Source organism: Mercurialis annua, linkage group LG7 (genome assembly GCF_937616625.2).
Source record: "Mercurialis annua linkage group LG7, ddMerAnnu1.2, whole genome shotgun sequence".
Lineage (NCBI taxonomy): Eukaryota > Viridiplantae > Streptophyta > Magnoliopsida > Malpighiales > Euphorbiaceae > Mercurialis > Mercurialis annua.
This window is the reverse complement of record NC_065576.1, coordinates 4,259,203-4,276,988: the sequence shown is the minus strand read 5'-3', so window position 1 is coordinate 4,276,988 and position 17,786 is coordinate 4,259,203. Positions and strand designations below refer to the sequence as shown.

At 28.2% G+C, this 17,786-nt stretch overlaps 1 protein-coding gene across 2 annotated transcripts; it reads left to right on the top strand.

The window, feature by feature from the left end:
- The first annotated feature begins 8,263 nt into the window (after positions 1-8,263).
- Positions 8,264-10,177, top strand: LOC126657712 (probable WRKY transcription factor 15). 2 transcript variants are annotated; one of them, XM_050352457.2, is made up of 3 exons: positions 8,264-9,004; positions 9,500-9,625; positions 9,720-10,177. In XM_050352457.2, exons 1-3 carry the CDS (start codon positions 8,352-8,354, stop codon positions 9,877-9,879), a joined length of 939 nt encoding a protein of 312 aa, XP_050208414.1. In that variant the 5' UTR covers positions 8,264-8,351; the 3' UTR covers positions 9,880-10,177. The 2 variants fall into 2 exon arrangements, with proteins under 2 accessions (XP_050208414.1, XP_050208413.1); XM_050352456.2 differs by having other exon boundaries at positions 9,497-9,625.
- Positions 10,178-17,786: the final 7,609 nt, after the last annotated feature.

Below are 17,786 nucleotides of genomic sequence, written 5' to 3'. Positions count from 1 at the left end.
TATGTAAAATAAATGCATACTATATAATTTGTTATTTTTGCAATAATAATAATAATAATAATAATAATAATAATAATAATAATAATAATAATAATAATAATGCTAAAGCTTAATATCACCAAAAATTGCTAAATTTTCATGTGTTGTTTATGAGTCTAATTAAATTTTTTTGTCAAAACTACCTACTACCATTTGCCATTCAATTGTAACAATAAAATCGAAATAAATTCTGCATATTTAGATTCGGAATAAATTGTAAAATCCAATTCTTTTAACTTTATTTTTAATTCATTTTATAATAATTTTACTATAAATTAGAGATTATACAAATATTAAGTCAATATAAGAAACTTTATTCTATAATAAAATCAATTGACTGCTTATATTTTATAACTTAAATTATAATATAATATATCGTATAAGAACGATTAAAATAAGTAACGTTTAAGTCACTAATACTATAATTAAAATAAAAGTAAATAAATGATTGTTAATATTAGAGTATCTAACATTATAATTGAAAATTAATGTTATAAGCAATGTAATGGTTAAGTATGAAAAAGATAAAAATAAAATAAAAAGGAGAAAGTAAAGGAAGAAAAATGAAGAAAAATAATGACAATGGGAATAAAAAAGGGAGAAGAAAAATAAAAAAAAATTATAGAAATGAGAACAATTTAGTGAAAAGAAATTTGTTTTCTTAATTTGATGAATTTCATTGTAAATTTCACCCATTTTAATAGGATTTGCTAGGAGCGGCCACGGTATACAAACCGACGATTCTTATTTACAGTTCAAGAAACATTTGAACATATTTGCAAATCCTCAAATCCACATAATTTTTAGGAATTTATTTGTTCCATGTAATTGTTTTTATAAAAATTAAATCTAACCGAGTCTGATTTTTTTTCCAAATAAAAGTATTTATAAAATTAGTATAGAATTGACCAAATTAATAATTAAAATAAGTAAAAAGATACAAATTGTTTTAAATGAATAAACCTCTAAAGTGACCGGTTGGTATTGAAATTCAATTATTGAAAATAAACTAAAAGTGATAAAAGAAATTGTTAGAATTAAATCAACACGTAAAAATTACAGTTTTTGAATGATTAAGCCTAATAAGTAATAATAATAGAATGAATTAATTTTCAAGTCTCTGAATCTTTTATTTTTGTTTTTACTTTTTTAAATGTTTTTGTTTTTTCATTTGGTTCTTATACTTTCGATGACAGATTTATAAAATCCTTTTGTTATCAAAAGTGTGGAAATGTGATGCACTCTCCGTTAAAACATGGACCAAGCAAAATTGTTTTCGAAAGCACTCTTATTATGAAAGGAAAAAAAAGGGTTCTTTTTTTTTTCAAAAAAAATGACCAAATAAAGAAATAAAAACATTTAAGACAAAGTAAATAGAAAATGAAATACATAGACCTTGTGATAAATTTCGTCTAATACTAATAACAATAATAAAGAGATTGCAAATTAAGCTCATGCAATGTATGCTCGATTGCTTTAATAATTAACCTGACCCATTGAAAATAGATTCATAGTCCAATAATATAGGTTTAATCACCAGAAAACCCCCAGCTACCCCTTTTCAAATGCACCCTGACATTGAAATTTTGTCAGTTGCACCCTAATTGGCACCTTTGGTTTTCAGTTTCACCCTCAAGTACTAAATTGATCTCTTCTCTATTTGGAAAAAGTTAAAATAAATCATCCATTTTTAATTTTTTATTTGAAAAGAGTTCAACCGGGTACTTTATAAGGGGTTTTATGAATTTTTCCTGAGTGAAAAAGAGTCCAATTTGATTTTGAGGGTGGAATTAAAATCCAAAGGTGCAATTAGGGTGCAACTGACAAAATTGCAACGTCAGGATGCAACTGAAAAGGGGTTAAAAGCTGGGGGTATTTTTGGTGATTAAGCCAATAATATATACATGCAATGGAATCATACAAAAACAACAATATTTTATAATTTTGACAAAATGAAAGATGACATTTGAGGAAGCTTCTCAGCATCTATCAAAAAGAGATAAGGAAGCTTCTCATCTACTTAGCTTAACAAGTACAAATATTTAGCATTGCTGTCAACAAATTTTTTTATGTGTCTGTTTTCAGAAAAATGGTAGCTATATAATATTACCAAATTGAAGAACATGCTCTCTTGTACATATATGTTGGGTGAACAAATGATCGGTTTGACTGAAATTAATCAATCAAATTGAAATTGGTTGATATGTTTGGTTTGAAAGTTTAATTATTTCGGTTAATTTGTTGTTTGTTTTAAATTTGATAGGTTTAACTTTTGTACAAATTTTATATTAGTCAATTTCAAAAATTTAAACTTTTGATAATTTAGTTGGATCGATCAAATTATCAAATTAATATGGTTATTCAATTCCTAATCATTACTGGTTTGAACACCGAATAATTTTATTTCTTTAGATTATCACTTTTAAATCTCTTAACCAAATTCTCAAATTTAACACCATTTAAATTTAAATAGTGAGGGGACGCTGAATTTATGTTTTTTAGCCAGAAAGTTATTGTATGTTCGCCTGTATGTAGGCCTGTGCATCGGTCGGTTTCGGTCGGTTCGGTGAACCGAACCGAAAAAACCGAAACCGAAAATAGGCTAAAATCAAAAACCGAATCGGTTCCGAAATAGACCAAAAACCGAAATTGAACCGAACCGAAAAATTCGGTTCGGTTCGGTTCGGTCCGGTTAAAAACCGATTTTTTTAATTAATTTTTTTTTCAGTTTTTTAATATAAAAAATTAAAAAAACATTGATTAATAATAATTTTATATATGTTGTTTGTATATTTTATCTATTATAATAAATTTATTAACTTATATATTACATATTATTAAAGAATAAATACTAAAAAAGTATAAATAAACATATAAATTTTAAATTTTTCAAAATAAAAATAAAAATAATTTGTTATTCGGTTTTTCGGTCGGTTCGGTTTGTAAAAACCTAAAACCAAATTGAAAACCGAATATCAAATTTTTAGGTTGACAAAAACCAAATTAAACCGTTTTAACCAAAAAACCGAACCAATCTTGAAACTTCGGTTCGGTTCGGTTCGGTTTTTCGGTTCAATTCGGTTTTTGCACACCCCTACCTGTATGTATGTCTATTTTCTTTTATAAAATAATTTCGTATATTTTGGAGATTTATGTTTTATTGTATTTTGTGAATATCTTGATAATTTTAGCTTTCTTGATTTGACTCGATTTTTTATTCATTCAAGATCGTTTAGATTTTGTTCGAAGGTCAAATGTAAATATTTTTGATAAATTGAGACTGTGATCATATGATTAAAGTAAATTTGGAACGAAATAAGTTAAAAATTGAACTACTTTATCTGTATCGGCGCTCAGAAATTTCCAACACTTAAATTTTCTGAAAATTCTATATTCAAAACTTCATTATGTATTCTACTTTTTATTTATTTTTAATAAAGTTAGACCAATTGCTCAGTGTAGTCTGTTTTTTTTTTCAATATTTTGCAATAGTTGATTGACGATATATGTTAATGTTAAGAAAAAAAGAATTAGTGCCAAACGGTGAAACTTTTTTTTTTTACTTTTTAATAAATAAATTCAAAATCTATAAAAAATTGCAAATCTATTCTGATGGGATGATTTTGTTGGAATTCTACCTGGATTTTTCAATAAATTTAGTTGTATAAATCTTTCATTTCAGTACAATATTTGTTTATTTTTTTTATTTATTTTGGCTTCAATTATTTTTCAACCGCAAAATAAAAAATTTAAAATTAAAGTTTGATCTTGCCGAATTGAAATAGATTTATAACTTTTAAAAAGTTGAATTTTTTTTAAAATTGAAAATATTTTTAGGCTCAATATTTAACTTCTGAAAAAAAATTATTTTATTTTGGGTTAATTTTAATTTTTTTATTTGTAGCGACTTAAGCACAATGTTTAGCTATTGCACTGCAATTTTATCTTTTGAATTTGTAACTTATAGTTATTTTTCATAAAATATAAATCTACAAATATATGTATTAGAACGGTATCATTTTATATAAAAAGATGTTAAAAAATTAGAATGTGCTACACGACGTTAAAAATGGAAAGTTAAAATATATGATGTAAACAGAAAAAGTTGGGGTTTAATAAGTTCAATAATCCTTACATTTATATATGGGACAAAAAGGATGGGAAAACAACCGAGTCTATCCCGTCATCTGTAGACTAATCCACTCATAATTTTTATTAAAATAATAAAATAATATAATAATAATATAATAAATAAATTTAAATTTTAATGGTGATATTATAATACTGCTATTATTTTAATTAGATATTATATTATAAATAATTTAATTTACGGATGACCTGATAAATTCAGTGTATTTAACAATTTCTCCAAATAGAGTAGCCGTTTTCAAAAGGACAAAAGTCAACTAAAACATGCTGGAAACGGCCCACCACTTTAAATAACATCAGACGGCCAACGACGATGCTTTGACTTGATCTACTCACCCTCTGCTTCCCACTCCACTGTTCTTAACTTTCATTTTATTAGAGCAAAATCATAATTTACCTGCATGGACCCCACTGTCTCAGATATTTCCCTTTTGTCCTTCGCTTCTTCCTTTCACAGTTTTTATTAGGCTTAATGTCTCATTTAACTCCTTAATCTTCACATTTTTCACCATTTCAACTCCACAACTGCTATTTTAATCTATTATACCCATAGATTTTTATTATTTGTCAAATTTAATTTTTTATTCAGAGAGTGAGTGGCAAACACTCTAATGTAGCTAACATATTCTACTACGGATTACATTAAATGATTTGTATTGTAACTTAATGTATTATTTAACTCATGATATTTACTCCATATTTTTCATTTATTTGATCCTCAAATTATTAGTTTGAATTAATTGAACCTATGAACTTTTATTATTGTTCAATTTAATGTCTACAAGACAATATTAAAACTACATAAAAAGATTAAAAAATAGAGAATAAATGAAAACAATTAATTATTCGTATTTAAAAGTCGAATAAAATGAGTACAAGTCTTTGAGTTTTATTTTTTAAATTAAAGCCTTTGCAACAATTCAAAAGTTTCGACACAATTATAATAAATTTTTTAAATTAAAATATAATTATTAAAATTAAAAAAAATTATCGCAATTTATCACAGTTGAGTTTCAATTTGCTGCTTCTGCAGGTTGAGCTTCAATCTGCTACTTCTGCAGATCATCTTATGCTTCACGTTTCTGATCAAGCTTACTTGCTGATTAAGCTTCCTCACTTCTTCTGTCATCAAAAGAAAGCATGTTCCTCATGAAGAAAGCATGTTCCTCATGTTCCAGCTGTATGCCAGCTGGTATCAGCTGTTAGCAGTTAGGAGTTTGTTAAGAGCAGTTATTCTTGTAGCAGTTATTTTTGTAATAGCTCTATAAATAGCTGATTAGATCAGTTGAACTTTGTATTGAGAAATTCTTCTTTAATCAATATATTTGTTCTTTCTATTTCTTGTTACAATTGATAAAAAATATAAATATTTAAATTTAAGAATGACCTTTTTATTAGTATAACTTTGAAAGGTTGTAGCATAATATCTAACAAATTAATTTTTTTTATTAAAAATCAGTTCGTTGAATCACGGTTAAAATATAAGAAAAATTTAAAAATAGAATCTTTCTAGCTCTAATATATCAAAAACTTATTAAATGACTATAGATATAATTAAAAATTAAAAATGAGAAGAAACAAATCGTTGATCTCGCTAAAATAGTCATTATCAGCAGCAACGATGACCATAGTTTTTTGTTGCTTCGAGAATTTTGATTTTAAACACTTCAGATTAAACCTTCAAAACGCTTAACCCGTTGAAACTCTATATTTTCGATTCTTATGTTCAACGAAATTGCAAGAAAAGATATATATTTTTATCATCAAAATACATTTGGTCATCAAAACTTGAATTCAAAGTCCGAACAAATATTAGTAAGTCTTAAATAATTTAAAGATAAATTACATGCAAATAAAATAAAAGTCAACAAAAACTACATCAAAACTTCAAAAACAACCATTGAAATTAAATTTTAAAACAAACACTTAAATAAATTTGGAAGAATTTTTTAAATTATTATTAAGTTTTTGGATCTTAATCAAATCAATAATATTTTTTAACATACAGAGTCAAAAAGCTTTTCAAAAAATTGACGGGACCAAAAATCTTTCACATGCAAAAAAAAAAAAGACCCTAGCAAGATAAGAATTTTCAACAAACATTCAAAATTGAACTACATAAAGAAAGGAAAGAAAAAACTCCAGCTTTAAAGTTTTCTTTGGAAATAAACTAACTAATTTTTTTTTAATATATATGTAAAGAGGTGATTTCCCGAGTAGAATTACCAAAAAATTTCTTCTTTAAACTATGAATTTTGAATTTTTTAAAAATAAAAAATAAAAGTTTTAATGAAAGAGAGTAATTTTTTTCTTACTCCCAGAATAACTCTTCAAGTCATATGCTGATGCTCATTATTATTTTGATAAGTAAATTTTACCAAGGGTATTTAATTTTAAGTATTAATCAATAGAATTTCATTACTGGAACAATACGATTATATGACTTGAATTATAGTCAAATTCTATAAAGAATTTATAAGTTGATTAAAAATATGTAAGTAACATTTGCATATAAAAAATAAAATGATAAACTTTACTTTTTCATTTTTTATGTTTTTATTTAAGAATTTTAGACGATTTATTGTTTTTTTTTCAGGATATAATATGTACATTTCTTATTATAATTTTTTTTAAAATGTAATTATATATATATATATATATTAATTTAATGTAATTATAAATATATTTACAGATAACTTTGTTCACTCGATTGATTATAAAATTTCGTTGACTCGGTTGACTATCACCAAAAATAGAAGATTATATCATTTGCTTTTTAAACGGGAGAGAACAAAGTGTGATTTATAAAAAATATGAGAAACCTCATAATAATTTACTCTTAAAAATAAAAATACAATTATAGTTGGATCTTATACGTACCCGCATGTTTAGTTTTAATTTAGATTTATTGAAATAAAAACGAGGCTCGGTTAAATCCGTGAGCTTTTAATAAACTCGAAGCCAATGATCTCTAACTCAGTTGGTTAAGAGTGAGGCATTAAGTCTCAAGGGGCGTGGGTTCGAATCCCCTTGTGGACAAAGAAGATGAAGATTATTGAAGATTTATGGAGAAGGCTACAAGGGTTAGAAGCGACGGATGCGGCATCGTCCCGCCACAATAGCGAGTCCCGTAAAGCGATGTATTCAACGTAACACGGCGTGGATGGCGTGAATGGAGTATAATTTGTATATATTTATAATGTCGTAGATGTAGTTAGTTTAAATTAATCTATCTCTGTTAAATAAAAAAAAAACTCGAAAAATATTCGATATGAAAATTCAAAATTCAACTCAAAAATAGGGATGGCAATGGGGCGGGGTGGGGACGGGGAAGCCATCCCCATCCCCATCCCCGTGTCTATGGAGAATCCCCATCCCCGTCCCCATTTAATTAATGGGGTTTAAATCATCCCCGTCCCCATACCCATGGATTCCCCATCCCCATAGGGATCCCCGTTCCCCGTACAATTAAATATAATTTATAAATAATTTCATTATTTTCATAAGATATTTAAAAAAAACTAATTATAGAAAATACTATTATCTTTTATAATATTATATATTTATAACTAAATTGAAACTAATAAAAAAAATTAAATTAAATTATTTAAAAATATAAATAACATACTAAAACTTATACTAATATAATATAAATATGCATAAATATAAATCGGGTCTTCATGGGGACGGGATGGGGATCCCCCTGGGGTGGGGACTATACTCCCCGTCCCCTCCCCATTCCCGTGGTTGGGGAATGATTTTCCCCCATCCCCGCACCTATGGGGGTAATTGGTGGAGATTCCCCGCCCCTTTAGGGGCGGGTCCCACGGAGAACGGGGAATCCCCTCCCATTGCCATCCATACTCAAAAATAAATGAGCCGGTTTCAATATTCTCAATAGTCGAGTTGAAATATAATTTGCATATAAATTATTAGTATATTTTAAATAGTAAACCGAAAGACTCAGAAATAAAAAAATAGAAATACGATTGTGGTTGGATCTTATTCGTACCCACATGTTTGACGGCAAATGCTAGAGTGACAGGTCAGTGACCAACTTTATATTCATAGGGTTCTGTAACCGATGCCATCATTTTGACCAGACTTCTTCTTTATCAACCCCTCCATTTCCTCTTCCTTTTCTTGATCTCACTTCTACAGTAATGGCCGTTGATCTCTTAATGGCCTACACCAGAACCAACAGCTTCGCCTCCAAAATGGACGAAAACGCCGTCGTTCAAGAAGCTTCCTCCGGTTTAGAAAGCGTTCATAAGCTTATCAAATTACTCTCCCAAGAAAAACTAGTTCATCAAGAAATTAACTGTAAAGAAGTTGCCGACGTTGCCGTTTCGAAATTCAAGAAAGTTATTTCGCTGCTCGGAAGAACAAGAACCGGCCACGCTCGGTTCCGACGGGCTCCGGTGTCTAATCAATTTGTTGATAATAAGGTTTACTATGCAACGCCGATCCAGCAGATTCCTCCGGCTTCGGCTGCGGCTCCGCCTCCGCCGTGCCATGATTATTCTTCTGTGGTGATGATGATGCCGGAGAGGAAAGAATCTTGCTCTGCTACTACGATTAATTTCTCTTATTCTTCTGCGGCGAATTCTTTTGTGTCGTCTTTGACTGGCGATACTAATTATGAGAGTAAACCGTCGTCTTCGTCAGCTTTTCAGATCACTAATCTTTCTCAAGTCTCTTCCGCCGGAAAACCTCCGCTTTCTACTACTTCTTCGTTGAAGAGAAAGTGTAGCTCTGAGAATTTGGGCTCCGGCAAGTGTAATTCTTCTGGTCGCTGCCATTGCTCCAAGAAGAGGTACTACAATTTTTCTTCTCTAGAAATCTTGATTTTTCCCATAAATATTTAAACTATAAAATTTAGTATGTTTTATACTTTTAATAGTAATTTTAAAATTTGACAGTTTAAAATTCAAATTGTTAATTTTTAATAATTCAAATATTATATGATTTTCGATCAAATGGTTATGTGGGCGACGAAAGATTATTATGCTATTGTTCCAGTGTTCGTATCAGCATTCTCTATCGAATAAATGACGCAGCATTTTAAATTGAAAAATTTAATAATTATCACCATAATATAATTCAAACGATATGAATGTTGTATTGTACATTATTCTGCTAAAATTATAGTTTAATTTCTTCCACAAATGATCCCTGCTCCGATGATCATACAAAATTTTAAAATTCATATAATTTTTTTAAAATAGGTGAAATTTATAATTTATTTTGTACTTTTGTAATGTTTTTGAAGTTGATTTTGAGTCTTGATTTTGGTTGTATGAAATAGCAGAAAGCATAGAATGAAGAGAGTAGTGAGAGTGCCAGCAATTAGCCTGAAAATGTCCGATATTCCGCCGGACGATTATTCTTGGAGAAAATACGGACAAAAACCGATCAAAGGCTCTCCTCATCCAAGGTAAATTAATTAATCTCTCACAATCTTATAGTAATAATTTATATACTAAAGTTTAATTAAATGAAATTAATTTGCCGCCATTGATGTTCATCAGAGGGTACTACAAGTGCAGTAGTGTGAGGGGATGTCCAGCACGTAAACACGTTGAAAGAGCTTTAGATGACCCGTCAATGCTTATAGTCACTTATGAAGGAGATCATAATCATTCTCTTTCAGTTGGAGAAACTTCAAATCTTATATTGGAATCTTCTTAATTTAATTTTTTTAATTTTATGAATCTCGGCATTATCAAGAACAAAAGTGTAATCAAACACGGTTCAAAAATGGTTTAGTTAATTAATTAATTTCATGTTCAACTTTTGGAAGTGAAGTAGGTAGAGAATTAGCTGTAGTGGTAGGTTAGTTTTAGTAATGGCAGAAGAAAAAAATGGTAGAGATCAATCTATTTCATTTCTGTAAAATACTTTGGAATATGGATTTGTCTCTTTTTTTTTTCTCTTTTCCTTTGAATCCAAGAAAGCATGTTATCAATGAAAGCGGTCTGATTTATAATTTTTGTTTTTTTTATAAATTTATATATATGATCGGTCAAATATGGATGGCAAAGTCTCTCTATGTGCGTGAGGTCGGAGGTCCGACCTCGACATTCCGCAGCCTGTTGTTTCGGCTGGTTTAAAAATTGAATTAAAAACTAAATATATATTAATAGTATTAACTAATTCTTGCTATTCTGTCAAAAAAAATCTAATTTGTCAATATTATAATAAATATAAGAAAACTAACTACTATTAGTAATGGGGATTTACATTTAGTTCAAACCAACATGAACTCAACTGAAATCTTATCTAATATCTAATCTTCTGAAACCGAATCATATTTAATATTTTTATAAAATGATTTTTAAATTGAACTAGTTGGTTTGGTTAATTTTTTCATTTTTCTTGTTTTAGTCTGATTTATATTAGAGCTTGGCTGAATTTTTCTAATCCAAAAATCAATTTTTATGTTATATCAAATTAAATTGAATTTATCGTTCAATTTGAATATTTTATTTTTGATTTTTTACACCCATAACTAAGTAGCTCAAAGTCCATAAGTTTGAAATGGAAAATTAATAAGTATGTATAAAACAAAATAATTAGTTTTGAAATGTATAACAAATTTTAAATTTAAACTTTAATAAAAATGAAAATATATATATATATGTAATGGGGATTTGGTATTCAGTTTTGATTGCAAAAGTAAAAGCAAAGTAGGAATTCCATTTTATTTTGCAAATTAATAAAAGGATATTGCTATTCGCCGCCCGCTTTTACTTAGCACCGCACAGGCAAAAGACATTTCTGCCCCTCTAGCAAAATTTCAAAAAAAAAGTTCTCTCAACTCATTCGAACACACTCGAACAACTACGTAAAAAGTCGAGTAAAATGACGGATAACGAGTATAATTCGTCGGGAAACGAATATCGACGTTCGGAAACAAGTTTTTCCGGCTTTTCCGAGATAAAAAATAGTTTTTTTAAATTTTTATTTATATTTTTTAAAGAGGGACGATTGTGTTTCACGTCCTCTCCAGAGGAGGGGACGCTGGAATTCGGCGTCCTCTCCGGAGGAGAGGACGTGAAAACCAACGTCCCCTCTAGAGGAGGGGACGCCAATTTTCGGCGTCCCCTCTTCTAGAGAGGACGTTTGGCGTCCTCTCTAGAAGAGGGGACGCCGAAAATTGGCGTCCCCTCCTCTAGAGGGGACGCCGAACGCCGGCGTCCACTCTTCTGGAGAGGACGCCGGCGTCCCCCTTTTCCGGCCGCGACCGAAACGTCGCGGCCGGAAATTAATTTTTTTTAAAAAAAAAAGTTAAAATGATTTTTTTTTAATAATTACAGTGATTTTTTATTGCATATTATTACGACTTTGTATTACATATTATTACGATTTGTTAAATGTAAGTATTTATGTTTTGCAGGTTCATTTAGAAGATTATGGCGATTTTCATCTCGTTCGGAATCCGACATTTTCGTAAAATATGAATTTGAATAGAGTTGAATGAGTTGAGAGGATTTATGTTTTTTGTTTATGAGTTGGTTTTCTATTCAAAAAGTGAAAAGGGCAAAAATGTAATGTGGCTGTGCGGTGCTAAGTAAAAAAGGGCGGTGTTTAGCAATCCAGTTAATAAAATGATATTTGAACTTTAGCTTTTAACTATTGTTGAATTTTAGATGCCTACTTCTTACTTTTCTTACATCATTCTTTGAATAGAATAGTAAAAGTAAAGAAAACTAGAAAAGGAGTGGGTCAAACAATGCAAACAAAAAATATAATTGCACCAATATGTCGTGTTATGGAAGGTTGACCATGAGATTTAGGCTGGAATTTTCTAGTTGGACGGCCTATTTCAAAGTTTACAAATATGTCATAATTAATTAGTGCCAAAATGTGACATTTTTGTTTGATAGTTTGGACTTTTTTTAAATTAACATCAATTTAATTACATGCATGAGAAAAACATAAATTAATTGTTGGTCGGATATTACTTAAGTTCTCATTTAATTATTAGGACCTTAACTTTCTTGATATAGAACACTTATAAGGGTTAATGACATGTTTATCTCAAAAATTAATAAAATTTCTCATATTAGCCCGTGTTTAATATTTTTTTTCAAATTGTGCTTTATAGACCGCGGAACACTTAAGCGGTTTGGAGTAAACCGCAGAAGTGTTCCGCGGTCTGCAGACGTGGCTCCATCTGGACGCAGATGGAGCCACGTCAGCGTAAACCGCGGAAGAGTTCTGCGGTTTACAGCGACACGTCACTGTAAACCGCGGAACACTTCCGCGGTTTACAGAGGGAATTTATTCCCTCTGTCAGGGAATAAATTCCCTGGCTGAGTAGTTGGAAGCCAGGGAATTTATTCCCTGACTGAGTAGTTGTAGACCGCGGAACATTTCCGCGGTCTACAACTACTATATAAGGGGGAATCTGTTCCCCCTTATCTCACAATCCATTTTGAAAAAAAAAGTAACCTAATTTTAGAGAGATAGAGATAGAGAGAGAGAGAGAAAAAATTGTTAGAGAGATAGAGAGAGAAAAATTTATTAAATCGGGGAATTATTGTGGAGAAGATTTTGCGGAGTCGGTTTTCGTGGTGGAATATTATTTTTCGTGGCGGAATATTATTTTTTGGCGGAATTATCGGGTGAGTTTTTTAAATTTATGTTATTTTTAATTATTGAATGTAGTTAGATTTAAATGATGTTTGAAATGTAATTAGATTAAAATAGAGTTTGAAATGTAGTTAGTTAAATAAATATAGTTAGATTTAGTAAATTTTTTAAAAAATATATATTATAAAATAAATTAGATTAATGTGTAAATAAAATTAGAATAATGTGTATAAAATTTATATAAATGTAAAATAGAGTAAATTAAAATTAGAAAATCGAATATATGAAATTTTTAGAATATTTTTATATTAGGTTGGAATTAGTGAAAATATTAAAATTTATGTTTTATATTATATAAATAGATTCGATACTAAAAAATTAAATATAATAGGTATTTGTTTTTAACAGTATTTAGAAAAAATATAATTTTTTTATAACTGTAGGTTTGTGAAAAAAGTTAACATAAAATATTCGTATTTACATTTAAATCGGCTAATTATTAAAAATTTGAACTTGACATGTAGAATATTTGAATTATATTTTAAATGAGAGTAACCCTCTTTTTAATGAGCTGCCAGCCCTAAAAATGTAGTTAAAATTATATTTTTTTAATGTAGTAATGACGACAAATGAGCTGCCAGCCCTAAAAATTTATTGGGATGGTACAATATTATCGACTCCGGGTGGAGTTGATTATGTTTCCGGTAAATCAGAAATGGTTGAGCTGACGAGTGTAGTGAATTTTGCACAACTACAAGTCGTAATTAGAAGGGTAATTGGGCTGAAGGATGGCGACGAGATAGTGAAGATTTTTTCTCCCAATCAGTGCAGTCAGGGAATTAAATTCCCCGACTGCACAAAGTAAACCGCGTAACAGTTACGCGGTTTGCCACGTTGGAAAAGCAAACCGCGTAACTGTTACGCGGTTTACTTTTCCTATGTGGCTCCTCCAGCGAGGAGCCACGTAGGACAGACCGCGGAACTGTTCCGCGGTTTACATAAACTGCGGAACAGTTCCGCGGTCTGGAAGGCATAAAATGGGAATTACGAGTTTTTGGGTGATAATTTCGGAAATAATTAACAAAAACCAAATTTAATGGTCATTAACCCCACTTATAAATATCATTTTCGCTAGTATAATATAATGATAAAAATATATTACTCCCTTAGTTCAAAATTTATAAACAATGTAGAAAATATACAAAAATTAGTATGTCAAATAATTGTTGTTTCATGTCATTTATACAACAAATTAATAAAATACATGAAATGTTGAATTTTTAATGAAGAGCGGTGGAACCAATATTTTCAATCTAAATTAAAATGTATCATGTGTGAATTATTTAGTTCACTTCTAATCCATCGACATCTCAATTTAATTTTCAACAGTTCTGCTTTAATTTAAATTTTGACTCTATTTAAAAATAAAAATAAAGACCATTCAAATTGAAGCTCACCCAAGCCTAAAAGTGGTTCCACCATAATTAATAGAAATACACTTATGAACAAAAAATTTCAAAATTTCATATATTCTATTAGTTTATTGTATAAATGATACGCACAATAGTTATGTGTAATAATTTGTTTATATATAAATACTAAAAAAATATTAATTTACTAACTTATAAAAAGTAATATCATATATAAAAAGTTTTTTTTATATATATAATTGGAGAAAGGAAATCATTTATGAAAAAATAGAACCTACAACCTAACAGAATTGATGCCTATCGCGTATACTATTTGAGCTTATATTTATCCTTGTTATTTAATAATGGGAACCTTTTAACTTTTAATGTCTTTTATTTATTTATAGTGCATCATACTATACATAATGCAGACATATAATTGATAATTATCAATTTAAATAATAAATAGCTGTCCACAATTTGAAAAAAAAAATGAAAAGGAATTTATCAATTTATAATGGAAGGAAGAATATAAAAAAATGAAAATTTTAGTCAGATTTTTATCCTTTTAATAATAAAATATTAAATATATTGATTTTAGTCATACAACAATATCAACTCATTGTTAATAAATTTATATATTCGTAATCTAATAATAAAAGTATCATCAATTTTAATTTAAAAAAGTCATTTTTTTAGATGGTGTATTTTTTTTCTCTAGTGAAAAGTAAATAATTATTATAGAAATTTAATTAAAGTAATATGGAAAATCCTTATTTAGAATGGGACTAGTTTATTTTACACGTACTCGACCAATTAAATATATATATATATATATATATATATATATATATATATATATATATATATATATATATATATATATAATATTTAATTAATTGAGTACATGTATATTTGATGAATCCGATCTAAATAGAATCTTGGAAGTAAAATAATACATTACAATTAAAGACAAAAGGCTAGAGAAAGGAAGAAGGTGATCGACATTGGACTCTAATAATGTGGAGTGGGAATGCAAAATGGCATAAGTCAAAATGGGTGGGTGGAATAATTGATTAGTTCTTTCTGGTCATCAAAATGGACCTACCTTCTTTGACAATACTAATAAATATAATAATATGTTAGAGATCATATTCATAAAAAATATAATGGGAATGTATTATAGAGATACTCTATATAAATAAAATTTAATATAAAATTAAAATAATAAAAAGTATATTAATCTTCCAACTAAAAAGTATGTTGTTGTACTCTCGAAATTACTAATTTTTAGTCAATTTGATTAAGTGTGAGTTAATTGATTCCGATGAATAAATTCAAAGACCGGAGTGATTTTTTATTTATAACAGTAATAATAATAGTAATAGTAATAATAATTTAGTGTATGATTTTCTTGTTCTTGTTTCATATGGATGCACTATTGCTATTGCTTTGCCTTCCCTCAACGTCAACGTTTGTGCACTCAAATTGGTCCCTTAATATTCATCCATCATTTTCAAAAATACTATAAAAACAATACGTAATTTGTAACCCTACAATATCAAATGCTTCAGGAGTTTGATTTCTCTATGTTTCATTAGAGGCAGACTTTTTTACATATATAATTGAGGAGGGGGGCGTTTGTGAAAAAAATCGACCCACGATCTTATAATTTATTATCTAACACTTATATTATTTGACTCATTATTATGAGAGGCAAACATGATAAAACCACAATTTTGATTCTTTCATTAAAACATATTTCTTTAAATTTGTTTTTGGCACCCAATTAGTAATTTGAATTGGCAACCCAATTTATATTTAATATTATTTTTTAGAATTCAAAAACTGGAACGAATTAAGATAACGGGATGTATGTTCACTACAAGTCTACAAGAAATCAATAAATTAGTGATAAATTTTAATAACAGATAGCAATCAATCACTAATTTATACTATTAGCCATTAGGAACTAACTAAAGACAATAAATTAAAAACATTGATAATTTGTGACGGTTTTGGAATAGATGAGCAACAAATTTAGTGATGGAAAATAATTCAACTTTAGTTTTGTCATTCTCAGTGCTATGCTACCCGATTTAGAGATGAAAATATGCTAAAATAGTAATCGATTTAGTGATGGAAAATAATTCAACTTTATCGTTTTTGCATTTTATTTTCTTCATACAATCGTCCTATTTTGAATTATTTTATAGTTTTTTTTTTGTTAAAGATGGTAATCGATTCTTAAAGTCTCAATTGTTAGTTGTTAGTTAGCGAGGCGTGGTTCGAACCCACGACCTCTCGATGCACTTAGAGACGTCTTAACACTATTCGATTTTATCTTTTTTATCTTCTGTTTTTATTGTCGGATTCCGCTATTGATTAAAGAAATCAATATGAAGAAAAATACAAAAAAAATGGCGGATGTAGAATTGCTTCCATTACGCCCCGTTGCGTAAGCAAAAGGCTATTGTTTAGATGTTGGAGAGTATGAGTTCACGTGTAAATGTATAACAGATATAATAAGTTAGAGAAAAATTGTTGAAGAACATGTGATTTGGACAATATTTACGGTGAAGCTACCTCATTCTCTTTTGTTCTTTTCTCCAATTTTCTACACTTTTCTTCTCAATTCAGTCTTTCATATTTTGTCAATGTTTCCCCCTTTTTCTACGTCTACAATCCATGGATGGAATTATATATAAAATGTATAATGATTAGTTATTATTTTATAAATTTAAATTTTTAATTTAGGTCTAGTGGCGTCAAAAATTTAAATCATGTTATGCCAAGAAAGCCAACCGAAACGAACAATTTAGTTTGATTTTAGAAAAAATGAATTCTTAAACTTTGAGTTTAATTTGAAATTAGAAAATTTCAGCTCAGCTTGACTTAAATAATATGTAATATTAAATTAGTTTGTAAATAAAAATTTAAAAAGATATTATATAAGAAATTATAAAATTATACTAATTTTTTTATAATTTTCTATTTTTTCTATTTTTGTTAATTTTTGTTGATAAAAAATATATTATATAATTTTTTCTAAAACATTTATATATTTTTATTCAATTTAAATTAATTATATTTTATTATTTTTTTAATTCTCATAAAAATAGATTTCATGGATGAGGAAAAAAAGATAAACGATTATTAGTGAGGAGTAATCACATTTCTATTTTTAAATAAATTTTGATAAAATAAATACAAACAATGGAAATGATCTATTTTTATTTTCATTTCCTTTTACATTCCCTCCTTGTTTTTTAACTAAGTAAACGCCCAACATAAAAATCTAATTTTTTTAATTCTTGTTTGTATATTCAATCTAATATTTTTAGTTTTGATAATTTTTATACTTTCAAGATAATAACTGAGAGCAATTTAAAAATCTACTCAATTTCAAGTGACATGTTACAATATAAAACTAAATTTCACATATATATTGTTTAAATAATTAGTAAAACTAATTTTTTTTGGATCAAATTAATCAAAAGAGTTGAACTTTCCAAATATTATGTACTTTTCTCTTACAGATGAAGTTAGACTATGATGAAATGAAGAAGAATGGATAGAATGCGAAGTATC

Coding starts and splice junctions, on each gene's coding strand:
- LOC126657712 (XM_050352456.2), top strand. CDS start 8,352: ATGGCCGTTGATCTCTTAATGGCCTACACCAGAACCAACAGCTTCGCC. Junction 9,005..9,496: donor TGCCATTGCTCCAAGAAGAG/GTACTACAATTT, acceptor TGTATGAAATAG/CAGAAAGCATAGAATGAAGA. Junction 9,626..9,719: donor AAAGGCTCTCCTCATCCAAG/GTAAATTAATTA, acceptor GATGTTCATCAG/AGGGTACTACAAGTGCAGTA.